The following is a 15,072-nucleotide window of genomic DNA, read 5'->3' as shown; positions in this document are numbered from 1 at the left end:
GGTGCAACAATGAATGAATGGAATCCCAAAATCTCTGTAGATGTTCATTGAAATGAAAAATAAACAACCTAAATTTAAAAAACAAAAACAAAAAAAAAGCTGTGTTCAGTTAATATAATCCATTCTCATGAAATTATGTAAAAAATTTTTATTTAAATCGACATTGCCTTTCAGAGAATATTCAATAAATATAATGTAAAATATTAAAAAAATAGCCTATGGAAATAAGCTAAACCATGCATATTGTGTTTTAAATATAAAAAATGTTACATGAAATTTCAAAAGCCTGGGAATACTCTGCCCTACATATCATCTCATGTGGGCCTCCCAGCACTCTGAGAGAGTCAGTACAGGGACCACAACGCCTGCAAAGCTTCTGTAAGGCTCAAAGAGTTAAATGACTTACTCCTATTTAATGTATTATAAATTTCTGTCTCCATTTTATTAATAAATGATACCAAAGCTTTTGTGACTTTTGTATCCGAAATACTACAAGTTCTGAAAGTTTGCCAGCTATCTTTTCACCTGTTTTGCTATTGCTAAAGCCTGGGACAGAGGGAGTTCTGGTCGCCTAATGATAAGGAGTTCCACTGATAACCCAAAGACTTGCTGCTCGATTCCACCACCTGCTCTGTGGGAGAGAAATCTCTCTGGAGGGTCAGCTGTGAGTCAGTTCAGACTCAATGGCATACAACAAGAACAAGACATGAGAAGGAGCTTTAGAAGACTCCCCAACACATTGTTCCATCTCTAAAATACTTAGTTTCTTTCGAAAAAAAAAAGTTGCTATCTAGAACAAAGGTGTAAATATATGTAATACACCAGCCGCAGGACTTGGCATGTTCTAAACACTCAGGAGCCGTCATTCTTTTTTTTTTTTTCTATAATTATATTTTATTAATTTTCATAAACATTTACAGAGATTTTGGGCTTCCACTCATTCATTGTTGCACTATTCTCTCTACCCTCCTCCCAGTTTGTTCTTGTCCAAATGCCACAGTGCTTGTCAAAGCCAGTTCTGATTAATCTTCTTTGTCAGTGTGTCCTTTGCCATTCCCTATCACTCCTCCCTGAGAGAGACTTCACCCTGAGTCATAAGGAAAAGGGGACGGCGTATTCTCTTAGCTACTTCCTGCTGAAAAGGGACGCTGTGGGTTTCAGGGTGAAGATCTTCTCTCACTACTCTAAAGGGCCCCTTTGGCAGTAGGAAACACATAGACTATTATGGAGATTGATTTTGGAATTCAGATGCACTCTTATTGATTGTGCTTGGCTGTACATGTACATATCCTTCAAGATGTATCATGGGGGTGTTGCAACCTAGAAGACACAAATTTGACTAACAAGTTATAAGTACATGAGTCCAAAAATTATGGAAAAGTAAAAGAAAAGATTCTTTCATTGTTTTACAAACCCTCCCCCAGGTCCCCTCCACCATGCAGCCCTCGCTCTAGTCTCCTGTGATGACAGAAATACCCAGTTACATCTCTCTTTTAAACGGTTCTCTCCCTTCTCTGTTTCAGTGCAGTATACATTATTGAACCCATCTTACTCAGTCTCTCCCCAACCCCAAGGACAGTCCCATTCTACAACAGTAGGAGCCGTCATTCTGGCCTGGTATATTGCTGAATTTATGTTAACATACTGTCTTAAGACTTAAGAGTATGTGTGATAATTTTTATTCTTTCCCCTAGGTACAACAAAAATTTAGAGGAAGCTAAAAGAATTGGGATAAAGAAAGCTATTACAGCTAACATTTCTATTGGTGCTGCTTTCCTGTTGATCTATGCGTCCTATGCACTGGCTTTCTGGTATGGGACCACATTGGTCCTCTCAGAAAAATATTCTATTGGGAAAGTACTTACTGTAAGTAATATTATATTAAGATAAACCAAATTAAGAATGTTAGTGAAATTGAGTGCCTGTGACCAGGCTTCAGAAAAATATATTTTTGAATGATGCAAAAAACCTCAAGATTCTTCGATTAAGACATGGAAAAGAAAAGAAAAAAGTCAAAGGAAAGGATATAAAATGTTCGATGCTGTCAAGTCACCTTCCACTCATAGGGACCCTAGAAGAACAGATAAGAACTTTGCCCTACATTGTACCATCCTCCTTATCTCTAAAATGCTCGACCCCATTGGTACAGGCACCATGTCAGTTCATCGAGGGACTTCCTCTTTTGCTCTGACCTTTCCCAGCATGATATCTTTCCCCACAGTTCCTCCTGACACCATGCCCAAAAGTATATGAGAAGTTTTACAATCCTTGCCTCTAACACCCTGGTTGCATTTTCTCCAAGACAGATATGTTTTGTTCTATTGGTAGTCCATAAGATAATCAATAGTCTTCTCCAACACCACAATTCGAAGGCATCGGTTCTTCTTTCAACTTTATTTATTGTCAGGTTTCAGATATATAGGAAGCATATATAGGATCCTATATATAAGATATATAGGATTCATGACTTGGATCAGGTGTGCTTTAATTCTTGAACTTTGCATCTGGTAGACCCATCTACCAGCTCTGTCTTGGAGGAAATGCAACCATTGTGCTCTTTAGAGGTGAGGATGGGACTACTTCACCTCATATGCTTTGGGTGTGTTGTCGGGAGAAACAAGTCCTTGAAGACGATTACGGGATGGATTGACACAGTGACTGTAACAATGGGTTCAAGCACATTTGAAATTGTGAGGATGGTGTAGGAAAAGGGGTGGTTCCAATCTGTGCTTCCTTGGGCCACCACACGTGGGAGCTGACTTGATAGCACCTAGTAACACAAACAGTTTTATTGTTACTTTTGCAAATCCCTTGCACAAAATCTCCTGTAGACCAAACAATGTGAATCTTGCCAGTCCTTGTAAGATGTATTCTCTTTTCTTGAGATTATTTCTTTGTTCTGGACTCTGTCTGCTAAGTGCTTCAGTTTTCTCTTTTACTCTTCACAGCAAATGGCTAAATACACAGAGTAACTTTATTTCACTTTCATCCAATAATAGGTGATCACTTCATGAATTTATATAAGCATAAATCTGCACTCTTTCTAAAAGAGTATTATATTTAGAGGTTCTCCACGTTATCATCCTCAGTATAATCACAGAAAGTTTGCTTTTGGATACCATCTTGTCTTACCTAACTAAAGACAATGAAATAATTGACAAACTAAGCTCAATATGTATCTTGAACTAATGCAGTACATAATGAACATTTTGTAATAATGTACTTCCCTTTTTATAGGCCAATCAAATGTATATTGCATTAAAAAGAGACTGTATTTGATTTTAAATGAGTCCAGGTGGCTGCATCTAACTGCCATTAACTGAACAGTCACCATTTGTAACATCTGCAACATAAAACATTCCAATGAGGTCAGACAAAGCTTTAGGCTCTTGACACCTACTCCTAACAGTTATACATCAACTGTCCCTCTCTCTGGCTTCTCTACTACTGAGTCCACTAATGTGTTGCAATGTCCACATAAAACTCACAGAAACACACTCGCGGTGATGGGGTTTATTAGTGAAGCTTAAGAAGAGAGCTCTGGTGGCCTAGTGGCAAAGAAGCTGCACTGCAGTCCTGAAGACATGTGGTTCGAGGCCACCAACTGCTCCGCGGGAGAAGATGGGTAATCTCCTCCCATGCGATTAATTGCCTCTGAAAGCCCGCCGGAGGGTCAGCTATGGGTTGTTTCCAACTTGGTACACAACAACAACAACAACAACAAGAGGTTACAAGAGTACAGTTGCACTCCCAGGCCAGTGTTCCCATTTTAGGTCAGCGTTAACAAAGCTCTGTTAGTCTTGCCAGTTATGCTGTCTTCTTCTCCTCCCTTGTGATTTACTGCCTCTGGAAACCCACCGGAGGATCAGCTATGGGTTGGTTCCGATGTGATGGCAAATAGTAATAACAACCATCTCCCACCACAGCTCCTTCGGTAAGCTTGGGTAGAGGCTCACAAGATTGGCTCCAGCTCCGTGGAGCAGCAGTCTCAGATCAGCTCTGTCTGAAGTTAAATCTGTGGTTCTCTGCTGCTGCCCTTGTCTAGGCCCCAGTCAGATTGGCACAGGAATCACTTGTCCATAAGGATATGCCCTGCATTCTCTACTGCTTTCTTGCTAGTGGCATGAATCCCCTCTTCTCCCTCTAAACCTGCACACTTTAAACTTAGCAGGATGGTAAAACTAGACGATCTCCTCCTTAATAATCTGTACCCCATTTGCAAGTTCCCACCTAGCCATGCTAAGACTTGTTGTGTGCTATAGAGTCAGAATCAACTCATAACCAACTCCGCCGGGTTTTTCAGAAGTAAATCATGTGGGAGGAGAGTCCCCATCTTTCTCTCCTGGAGCATCTGGTGGATTCAAACTGTGTTCCTTTTGGATTACAATACAGCTTCTTACCACTAGGCCTTCATAGCACCACGTAGCCATCAGGAAAAGTCAAAGGCCGTTAACAATCTAGAAAAGCTGTTTTGAACAATAAACTTGTTACACCACATTTGATTACTTAATAATTTTTAATAAGCCTCAGTTACTTCATCTGACAAATGGAAAAAAAGTTTAGTATTGCAAGAATTTAGTTAATGGACATAGTATCCCGTAGCAAAATTATTCTTATGTTATTGAATAATAAAGCTCCTATAGGACTTAAAAAGACATGGATGACATTAGTAGGATTCTTTAGCCAAGCCAAGCCACTACCAATGATAAATTGACTTGTGCAAAACAAAACCCCTGAAAGCCTGTTTATCAAACCCCATTGAATGTGTGGTATGGATGGGGGATGGGGTGTAGGCAGGGATTTCACCTGAAGAAGAATAATGCCTTAAATATGTGTGTTTCATAATTTATAAAGTATTTTCATATAAACTGTTTTAGCAGATTTATGTGGTTGCTAGATAGTGATAAAATATGTAATCTTGCCCATTTTTTTGTAGCATAGGAAGATGAGACTCAAAGATTGTAAAACTGACTCAAAGAATACAGTTTTAGTTCCAATCTGGATTTTTTTACTATCTTAATATTTGCTTCAAATTTACTTTACTATGGTGGCCTAGTGGGTAAGAGTTGCACTGTCAACCCAAACATACATGGTTCAAATCCACCAGCTGGTCCATAGAAGAAAGATATACAGTCTTCTGTGCAGTTTACTGCCTTTGAAAACCCACTGAGTCAGCTATGAGTACGTGCCAACTCAATGTTTTATAATAAGTACAACTACCTGCTGCTGGTCTAAGTTGAAATTCTTAGCTGTTGAACTACTATGAAAATATTCTGTTATAATATGATGGTTCTGTAGAATTTATATTATTATTTCATTCAGCAGTTAAGACTGATAATGCTTTTTAAAGGAAAAAGTACTTAAAATCTTACCTTCTTGGGAGGGCATCTTGTATTTATTCATCTTTGCTATTTTAAATGTGATTAGCTAAATTGAAAAATAAAAAGGGAAGAACTCACAAAAATTGTATGAAAACTAGTCAACATGACATTTTCTTTTGCTTTCCTAAGGTTTTCTTTTCTGTACTGATTGGAGCTTTCAGTATTGGGCAGGCATCGCCAAGCATCGAAGCATTTGCAAACGCAAGAGGAGCAGCTTATGAAGTCTTCAGGATCATTGATAATGTAAGTCTAAGAGAGCTGTTTATCTATTTACCTAAAAGTTATTCCATTTGAGAATAAAATTCCTTATTATCTCAGCCTTTCCTAAAAATACAACTTAAAGTTATAAGTTAGTAATCTTTTTAATTTTCATTCTCTGTAGGAGCCAGGCATTGACAGCTATTCAGAAAATGGACACAAACCAGATAATATTAAAGGAAATTTGGAGTTCAGAAATGTTCACTTTAGTTACCCATCTCGAAAAGAAGTTAAGGTATGATGTTTAAACAGTGTACTGGCTCAAACACCGTAAAAGGAGCAAGGGCCACATGGGGACAGCCTTATCTGCCCTTACTAATTCCAAAAAAAAAAGGGGGGGAACTGTCTCCATCAACAGCACCAAATCCCACGAGGTCAGCAATGTCCTCCACATTCCCACACCTGTTTCTACTCATCCCCACATCTGTCTTATTACTTTACTGCATCAAAAATCTGTTGCAATAGCTCACAGAACCATATTAGAAATGTCAAAAGGCTCTAACTTTAAGAGTCTATAAAAATATACATATCTAAACCCAGTGTTAAATTAAGCTGCCAATTGGTAGACCTTGTATCTGTCAGTTGCACCGATGTTTACTTGTCTTTTGTCCTGATAGATCTTGAAGGGTCTCAACCTGAAGGTTCAGAGTGGACAGACAGTGGCCCTGGTTGGCAACAGTGGCTGTGGGAAAAGTACCACAGTTCAGCTGATGCAGAGGCTCTATGACCCCACAGAAGGAACGGTGAGATGGCTTTTGCTGAGCTGGTTATGCTGTGGTGATCAGTGGTTACCTTTGCAGATCTTTCTGACTTGTCATTTCAACCTTAACTGTATGAATAACACACTCTTTGAATTTCAGGTCAGTATCGATGGCCAGGACATTAGGACTATTAATGTGAGATATCTGCGGGAAATTACTGGTGTAGTGAGTCAGGAACCTGTGTTATTTGCCACCACTATAGCTGAAAACATTCGCTATGGCCGTGAAGATGTCACCATGGATGAAATTGAGAAAGCTGTCAAAGAAGCCAATGCCTATAACTTTATCATGAAACTGCCTCAGGTAAGTTGTCCTTTATTTTTATCATACTGACTACTCCAACAGTGTTGTTGTAGTTAGGTACCGTTGAGTCCAGTATGACCCATAGCAACTCTATAAACAACAGGTCTGAACCCTGCCCTATCCTGTGCCTTCTTCACACTTCCTGACACACTAGAGCCCATTGCAGCAGTCACGGTGTCTGTCCAGCTGGTTGAGGGTCTTCCTCCTTTGCTGACCTTTTCAAGCATTATGTCCCTCTCAAAAAAAAAAAAAAAATGTAGCCTCTTCTAGCAACACTCCAAAGTGTGTGAGGTGAAGCTTTAACATCCTTGTCTCCAAGGTACACTCTGGCTGTACTTTCTCCAAGATATACTTATTTGTTCATTTGGAAGTCTTTGGGATGTTCACTACCCTTCTCCAACACTACAGCTCAAAGGCATCAATTCTTCTGCCATCCTGATTCATTTTCCAACTCTCAGATGCATAGGAAGAATGTGAAGAAGAATTTGGCATCAAGTTCCGAGGAAGACTCATCAGTAACCTATGTTATGCAGATGACACAACCTTGCTTGCTGAAGATAAGGAGGACTTGAAACACTTGTTGCAGATCAAAGAATACAACTTTCAGTGTGGTTTGCATGTCAATGTCAAGATAACAAAAATTCTTACCACTGGACAAATAGGAAACATGATGGAGAAAAGATTGAAACTGTCAACACTTCATCTTACTTTAGCTCCACAATCAACACTCTTGGTACCAGCAGTCAGGAAATCAGGAGCTGTATTGTGCTGGGAAAATCTACAGTCAGGGACCTCTTCAAATTATTGAGGAGCAATGATGTCAGTTTGAGGACCACAGTGTGTCTGATTCAGGTCTACGCTGTGTCTGATTCAGGTCATACTCTTTCAGACTACTTACCGTGCATCTGAGAGCTGGACAGTGAATGTCTCAGAGAATAGCGTGCTGAAAAATATATAGGATGTTAAGAACCAGCTAATATAAAGATGAACCTCGTAAAAAATTATGTCAAACTGCTTCAGCTTTTAAAGCTCATACAGGATTAACTGTTAATAGATAAAATTTTAAAAACTGAAATTTGTTGTTGAGTTTTAAAGAACTGGACTGTGCAACTGGGACTGTTTATAGAATTACTTCCTGTGTTTAAATTTGAACTGACAAACATCTTCTTTTGCTAACTCTTCTTGTATATTCTGTGTTGTAGAAATTTGACACGTTGGTTGGGGAAAGAGGGGCCCAGCTCAGTGGAGGACAGAAACAGAGAATTGCCATTGCAAGAGCACTAATCCGAAACCCCAAAATCCTTCTCCTGGATGAGGCCACGTCAGCTTTGGACACAGAAAGTGAAGCTGTGGTTCAGGAGGCCCTTGATAAGGTCTGTACGCCGTCAGTTCAAACGGATTTGATTTAGAGGCATATGAATGTTGTTCTTACTGCAGTTGTTGTTGTTAGGTGTCACTGAGTCAAATACAACTCATAGTGACCCAGGGAACAGCTGACCTGAACCCTGTCCTATCCAGTTCTATCTTCATCATCTCTGACACACTAGAGCCCATTACTGAAGTAGCCGTGTCAATCCCTCTCATTAGATGTCTTTCCCTCCTTCCCTGACTGTCCATCTTTCCAAGCATAATATTCCTTTCTAAGGAATAGCCTCACTTAGCTACATGTCCAGAGTATAAGAAGCAAAACTTCAATTTCATTGCTTCCGAAGAGCACTCTGGCTGCACTTTTTCCAAGATATATTTGTTTGTTCTTTTGGTAGTTCATGGAATAGCCAACACTCTTCTCCATTACCACAACTCAAAGGTATATCAATAGCCCACTGCTAATTCCTCTTGAAACATCTACTATTATCAACAGTTATTTTCCCAAGACTAGGTCATTATGCTAGAACCAGTGTTATGTGAAAATGTAGGTTGACTATATAAGATCACAAAATAGAGTGTGACAGTATCGTTACATAGGAAGTTCTAGAGGCTTCGTGACTGAAGAGAGAGCTGCCAACACAAAGGCAGGCAATTCAGATTCACCAATGGCTCCATGGGACAAGGATGGGCATTCTCCTCCTGTGCAAGGTATCCCCTTTGAAAACCCACTGTAGATCTGCTGTGAGTTAGTTCTGACTTGATGGCATGTAAGAAGAGAATGCCTTCTGTTTCTGTGGTCTGTTAGTATGGTAAAAGTGGAGTTTGGCCCAGGAAAGCATCCTGTTATAACCAGATACCTTCTTTTTATAATAGTTCTGAAGTGATTCTTTTAAATATTAAAAGTAACAAGCCTCTTTGGAGTTATTTTTTATGTTTATTTCTCTGACCTTTTAAAAAGCAGCAGTGAGTATAATAATAAAAGAACTTTTTTCCCCAAGAAAAAAGCAGTGGGGGTGGGAGAGAGGGGCAGGGAGGAAAATGCAACAAAGAAAGATTGGAAACCCAAGTTCTTTATAAACTTTAATTAAAATATCAGTAAAAACTAAAAAAATAAATAAAACCAGTAAAAACACAAAAAAGGGGTAGTAGCAATGAATATAAGGTTTTAGAAATGATATTAAATGAAAAATGTGAACTTGAAGGAAAATTGGTCTTCACTATGATCTTGAAAACTTGGCTGTTGGGCTAACCTGTTACTTAATCTTTCTGAGTTTATAGTACAGTGACTCTTCACTGACTGGCATGGCTATAAGTTCTAAAGACTAGGTGGTTACGTGAAAATTTGAATTATATGAAAATGGAGTTTTGAGAACTTTTTTCCTGTTTTCAGATCACCCAGTTGGCCATTGTTTTAATTTTAAAAATGTGGTTATAAGATTGATGGATGTGCACATCACTATGATGAGTCCAGTTAGGGGCTATTTCTCTTTGAAGAAGGTGGGAGAAGACAAAGCTGACTAAAACTTTGCTATGTGACTGGAGGGGCCCAGAGCTGGAAGGCACTTCTTCTTCCTGTGCTGAGTCAGCGCTTCCCTGGAGAAACCACTTCCAAGGCTTCATAGCCACACGTCCAGCCCTGTTTTCATAATCCCAGAGCTGTTCTGCCTTCGAGGTCTGGCAAGCCACAAAAGCTCAGGGCTTCCTGCAAGAGTGCTGGGAAGCTGCCCAAAACTCCAGCCGCACCAAAGTTAAAGCAAATCATGTTAGGCTCACTTTGAGACAACATGAAACTTGCGTGCATTTCTTCCTAATTACCTCTCTGATGCTTCTTTCCTCTCTCTGTGGTGCATTTCTGAGCTGAAGGGCTTCAGGCCACTTAGGAGCTGGAAAGCCATTACTGGGCACCTGCTAACTCAGTGCTGTGTGACCATCATGTCCACCAGCAGCAGAGGGAGCATACGGGACAACATGGCCCAGGTTCTTCCAGGTTCCCCGGAGACTCTCCTTGGTGGGGCATCTGTGCATTTGTTGCCAACATGAAGAACTTGAGCCAGTCAGAGGTTAAAAGCTGGATAAATCCTGGCTCATAAATATCAAGACCAAGATTTGATCTCCTCTTCAGTGTGGCATTAAAACTGTGCTTTAGTGTCTCACATTGATTATTTGTCAGGATCATATAAATAGCCCTGTGAGATAGGGCATTATGGTTCATAAGACTGATCCCTAACTGGGTATACACCAGATAGCAAATTGGCCAAGATCCGTTAGTGATTGGTCAGTGCCTGAGATGTGTGGAGTTGTGTATGTTAGTTTAAGTCCCTGACTTTATTTCAGACTTAGGCTGATAGGAAAGATGTAAAATAGATGTTTACATAATATCAATATGTGAATGTGGCATTTGACTTCTCATAATAAAACATGGAAAATCATTATTCATTGACTGTACTTTTACCAAAGTCAGAGGCTCCTATAGATTTGACAGATTCAGTGCCCAAAATAATTATGCTCAACAAATATAAGTTGGATGAATAGCTTTTTTTTTAAAAAAAATGTAATTGTTCATTTATTCAAAAGCTGTACTTCTCTGCTTTAGGCTAGAGAAGGGCGAACCACGATTGTGATAGCACATCGTTTGTCTACGGTCCGAAATGCTGATGTCATCGCTGGTTTTGACGACGGGGTCATTGTGGAGAAAGGAAATCATGATGAGCTCATGAAAGAGAAAGGCATTTATTTCAAACTTGTCACTATGCAGGTATTTTCTAAAATTTTTTCAGGTGTAAAGTAATTGTCTTTTTAATGGTATAAATAAATGTTGCTAGTCTGCATTATCGTAAAAAGCAGGGGGGGGGAAGACCTTAAGGAACCTGAAGTCAGACCAGTTGTTTTAGGTTTTATTTTTTAGAAGATGAAAAATAAATAAGGATAATGTAAGACAATTTTTTTAAAAAAAATGTTTATAGAAGTTATAAAGCTGGCAATACAGTAGAAGGTTTGAATATGAATTGAATTGTTGTAAGTGGAAAATACATACTGAATCCTAATGGCTTTGGAGGGGGGAGAAAAAGAGTATGGAAAGTATATCTCATTAATCACTTTATATTGAATATATCCTAAGTTGATTATTTTTAATATAGTGGATTAAAGAAAATATTTCATTAAAATTGTTTTTTGTCCCCTTTTATAGTTTTTTTAATGACTGCCAAAAAATTTAAAATGACAAATGTGACTCACACTTATGACTTAAACCATATTTCTGTTGAGAGCATTTGTCTAAAGTGTTTATGATGGAGCCAAACATCAACAAAAAAGAGGAGTGATTTAGATAGATAAGACACATGGAATGGATGCCTTGTTTCAGTGTTACTTATGGGATATCTTTCTTGTTTTGTGGTTTTAACTTTCATTATTTTTTAACTTCCAAATATATCATAAAACTGATAGCAGTGCAACTTTAACCTTTTCCTCTAATTGTTTAAGCAAATTATTATTTTCTTCTTCATTGAATGATTTCATTAGATCACTGAGCTAATGCATATTGTTCATTTAGACAAAAGGAAATGAAATTGAAGAAGAAAGTACAACTAGTGACTCTGAAAGTGATGCCTTGGAAATGTCTCCAAAAGACTCAGAATCTAGTCTCCTTAGAAGAAAATCAACTCGCAAGAGTGTCCGTTCTCCACAAACCCAAGATGGAAACCTTAATACAACTGAAGAGGGCCTGGTATGGAGTATATATATTTTGTCTTAAATTCTCTCACTGAGATTTTGTTTAGTGAACTGGGCATTGGGTAAGGGTGTTATCCAGAAGGAGTTATCCAGAATCTTCCTGTCTTGTCCTCCAAAATGTTCTCCCTCAACATTGAAAATGAATTTAGAAATTTAGGATTTTTTATTTTTAATTAGAATTTTAGAATACAATGTAAAGATGGATTTCCAGATTTCTTTTCTGTTTATCCCTATATTTTGTGTTCCAAATTCCGGGTAAGTTAAATTCTTCTGGAAACATCTATTCTCTTAAAAATAAAGGCTTAATGAATCTATCAACACCTTTATTTGATGATAAGTAGACATCATTTGTTAAAGAAATAAGACTAGGATTTTTTTAATTGTAAAAATTTGCCCATAAGGAAAAAATATGTACAAAATGAATTATGTATAAATCTTTTTTTAATGGCCCATTGTAATATTTTATGCTTTCCAGGATGAAAGTGTACCCCCAGTTTCCTTTTGGAGAATCATGAAGCTCAATACAACAGAATGGCCTTACTTTGTGGTTGGTATCATCTGTGCCATTATTAATGGAGGTCTGCAACCAGCATTTTCAGTAATATTTTCAAGGATTATTGGGGTAAGGATATAAGTCTGTTTGTTTATATTTACTTGTGATTTTTGATAGAATGAACTATTTGTATTTGTGAGTATACTAAAACAATACACACACATGTGCACACAGACACATAGAGTACTTGTATATGAACATAAGCAGATTGAATATATGTGAGTAGCAGTCTGGTTTATAATAGCAAAATGAATTATTTTGGCCTTCGTATAACTTGGTAATAAGTATTAACCTTAGGACAGGGATACCAGTTTCTTCAGAAAGTCAGTGAAGCAGATTAGGTTATTCTCCCATAGCTCTCATACTTCTCATATTCCTCTGAAGAAGACTCATGAGCTGATATATCTTCTTTGTATAAAGAATTTCTCATGTTTGTCAGGCCCTGCTTATGGGAGATATCTTCCCTAAAACACACTTATTAAGATGTCCATTCACCTTGTTAGGATTAGAAAGAAAAAGAAATGCCTTCCTAAAGATCAAGGTTGGCATTTGTTGGCTGTCCTTGACTGTCATGGTGACATTTACAACTGTACAGCTTTACTTGATTCCACAACCAACACTCTTGGTACCAGCAGCCAGGAAATTAAAAGACAAATTTCATTGGGAAAGTCTGCTGTCAGAGACCTCTCCAAAGTACTGAAGAATGACGATGTCAGTCTGGAGACTAAGGTGCACCTGACCCAGCCCTAGTCTTTGCAATTACTTGCTCTACAACAGAGAGCTGGACAGTGACTAGGGATGGAAGGAGAATTGATGACTTTGAGCTGTGGTGCTGGAGAAGAGTGCTAAATATACTATGGACTGCTAGGAGAACAAACAAGTTCATCCTGGAGAGGATGAAACCAGGCTGCTCCTTGGAAGCAAGGATTCTGAAGCTTTGTCTGACCTACTTTGGACATGTTGTGAGGAGGGACAAGTCCTTGGAGAGGGATGTCATACTTGGGAAGGTGGAGGAACAGTGCAAGAGAGGAAGACCCTCAATGAGATAGATTGATTCAGTGTCTGGGGTAATGGGAGGATAGATGTATTCGAGACAGTAAGATTGGCACAAGATAGATCAGGGTTCAGAGCTGTTGTACATAGTATCGCTATGAGTTGCCAGCACATAACAACTGCAGCAATAGCTTAGAATATGAGCAGGAATGTTCTTGATTTAGTACCAGTACCACAGTTGGTAGGGACTGTGCTGCTAACCCAAATGTGGTGTCTCTCTGGTGGTTTGAATCCACCAAGAACTCCACAGGAGAAAGAAGGACAGTCTCCTGCAATGTGATTTACAGCCTCTTGAAAACCTTGCTCGTGGGTCAGCAATGGGTAACTTCTAACCAATAACAATGAGAGTTTATGAGTTCACATGTCAAGCCTGGGAACTTCTTTACCAAACTGCTGAACATGTGGAGAAAGAGATGAGTCACCACAAGAAACACAGGCCAGACACCAACTTTTATTAACAAAAGAAGAATAGTCAGGTCTAACCTAGCTAACAGTGATATCAGGTCACATATATATATTTAATGTCCTCATTAACGAAGTATGTATTTGCCTGTCAGCAGACGGGTCCACTCTTAGATTAATGTCTGTTATTGCTAATGCCAGTTTGTATACGCAATAGTATTTGGATACTAGTACGTGCTACTCCAATCTCTAACTCTTATGCACTTCTCTGTGCCTTTTTTTTCATAACTGTGACAGACAAGATGAGCATATGATGTGTAGGTGAATGTGACTATATTCACTACTATATGAGTTTGGCAGACCATATTTCTATAAACATACTGATATGTGTTGTAAATAGATCCATGTATATAGTAGAGCAAACAAGGAACAAAATTACAGAAACTTTTTAGCCATAACCAGACATTTTGAAGAAATGAGTTACTGAGCCTGGATAGTCCAGAGGGACAAGTAACATAACATAATCTACAAAAACAGTGTTATGCATCTGCTTTGGAAACGGACTGGGGTCTTAAAAGCTTATAAGCAGTGCTTGCTTTAGCAGCACGTATACTAAAATTGGAAAGATACAGAGAACATTAGCATGGCTCTTGTAAAAAGATGATGCTCAGATTCGTGAAGCATTTGGAACATTGATTTTTCCAAGAAAGTGCTGTGGTTATAGGTGCCAGGCAGTTGTCATAGCGACCCTATGAACAATTGGGAGCCTTGTCTTATCTTGCATTATTTTCATTATCTCCAACATACTACAAGCAGAAAACATACTGGATCTTGTTTCTGAATGACAGACCCATTCTTGACCACTAAGCAAAACATAATGTAGGTAGGTAGCTTTAATGTCAGCATTAGGGCACTAAGGTTATCTTGAACCCAGACTACTATAGTAGATGGGAATGGGTCTGACCTAGAATATTGGCTTCTGCTATGGAACTCAAACCTTTCAATTATTTTCTTACAGCTTTTTACAGAACCTGGTACTAATGAAGAAAAACGGCGCCAAAGTGATTTGTTTTCACTATTATTTCTAGCCCTTGGCATTATTTCTTTCATTACATTTTTCCTTCAGGTAAGTGTCTTCATTTTCATTATCTTTAGGAATTGTGCTATTTGGTTGGAATGCATAGATACAGAATTTCCAAGAGCTCTGGTTGCACGGTGGTTAAAACTCCAGGCTGTTAACTAGAATGTTGGCCACTAAAACCCA

General features: G+C 38.6%; 1 protein-coding gene across 1 annotated transcript in view; it reads left to right on the top strand.

The window, feature by feature from the left end:
• The window catches only part of ABCB1 (ATP-binding cassette, sub-family B (MDR/TAP), member 1), a 98,451-nt gene that overhangs the window by 43,850 nt on the left and 39,529 nt on the right, over positions 1–15,072 (top strand). Inside the window, exons 7-16 of the mRNA XM_006891486.1 lie at positions 1,695–1,866; positions 5,511–5,624; positions 5,764–5,874; positions 6,257–6,382; positions 6,500–6,703; positions 7,906–8,076; positions 10,665–10,826; positions 11,622–11,795; positions 12,276–12,422; positions 14,827–14,934. Of these exons, the coding sequence (XP_006891548.1) occupies positions 1,695–1,866; positions 5,511–5,624; positions 5,764–5,874; positions 6,257–6,382; positions 6,500–6,703; positions 7,906–8,076; positions 10,665–10,826; positions 11,622–11,795; positions 12,276–12,422; positions 14,827–14,934 (1,489 nt within the window). The remainder of the gene's footprint in view (positions 1–1,694; positions 1,867–5,510; positions 5,625–5,763; positions 5,875–6,256; positions 6,383–6,499; positions 6,704–7,905; positions 8,077–10,664; positions 10,827–11,621; positions 11,796–12,275; positions 12,423–14,826; positions 14,935–15,072) is intronic.

This window comes from Elephantulus edwardii, unplaced genomic scaffold (assembly GCF_000299155.1).
Source record: "Elephantulus edwardii isolate Elephantulus edwardi_28Jun2011 unplaced genomic scaffold, EleEdw1.0 scaffold00098, whole genome shotgun sequence".
NCBI classification, from domain to species: domain Eukaryota; kingdom Metazoa; phylum Chordata; class Mammalia; order Macroscelidea; family Macroscelididae; genus Elephantulus; species Elephantulus edwardii.
The sequence above is the reverse complement of the archived record's forward strand: the minus strand, read 5'-3'. Positions and strand labels throughout refer to the sequence as shown.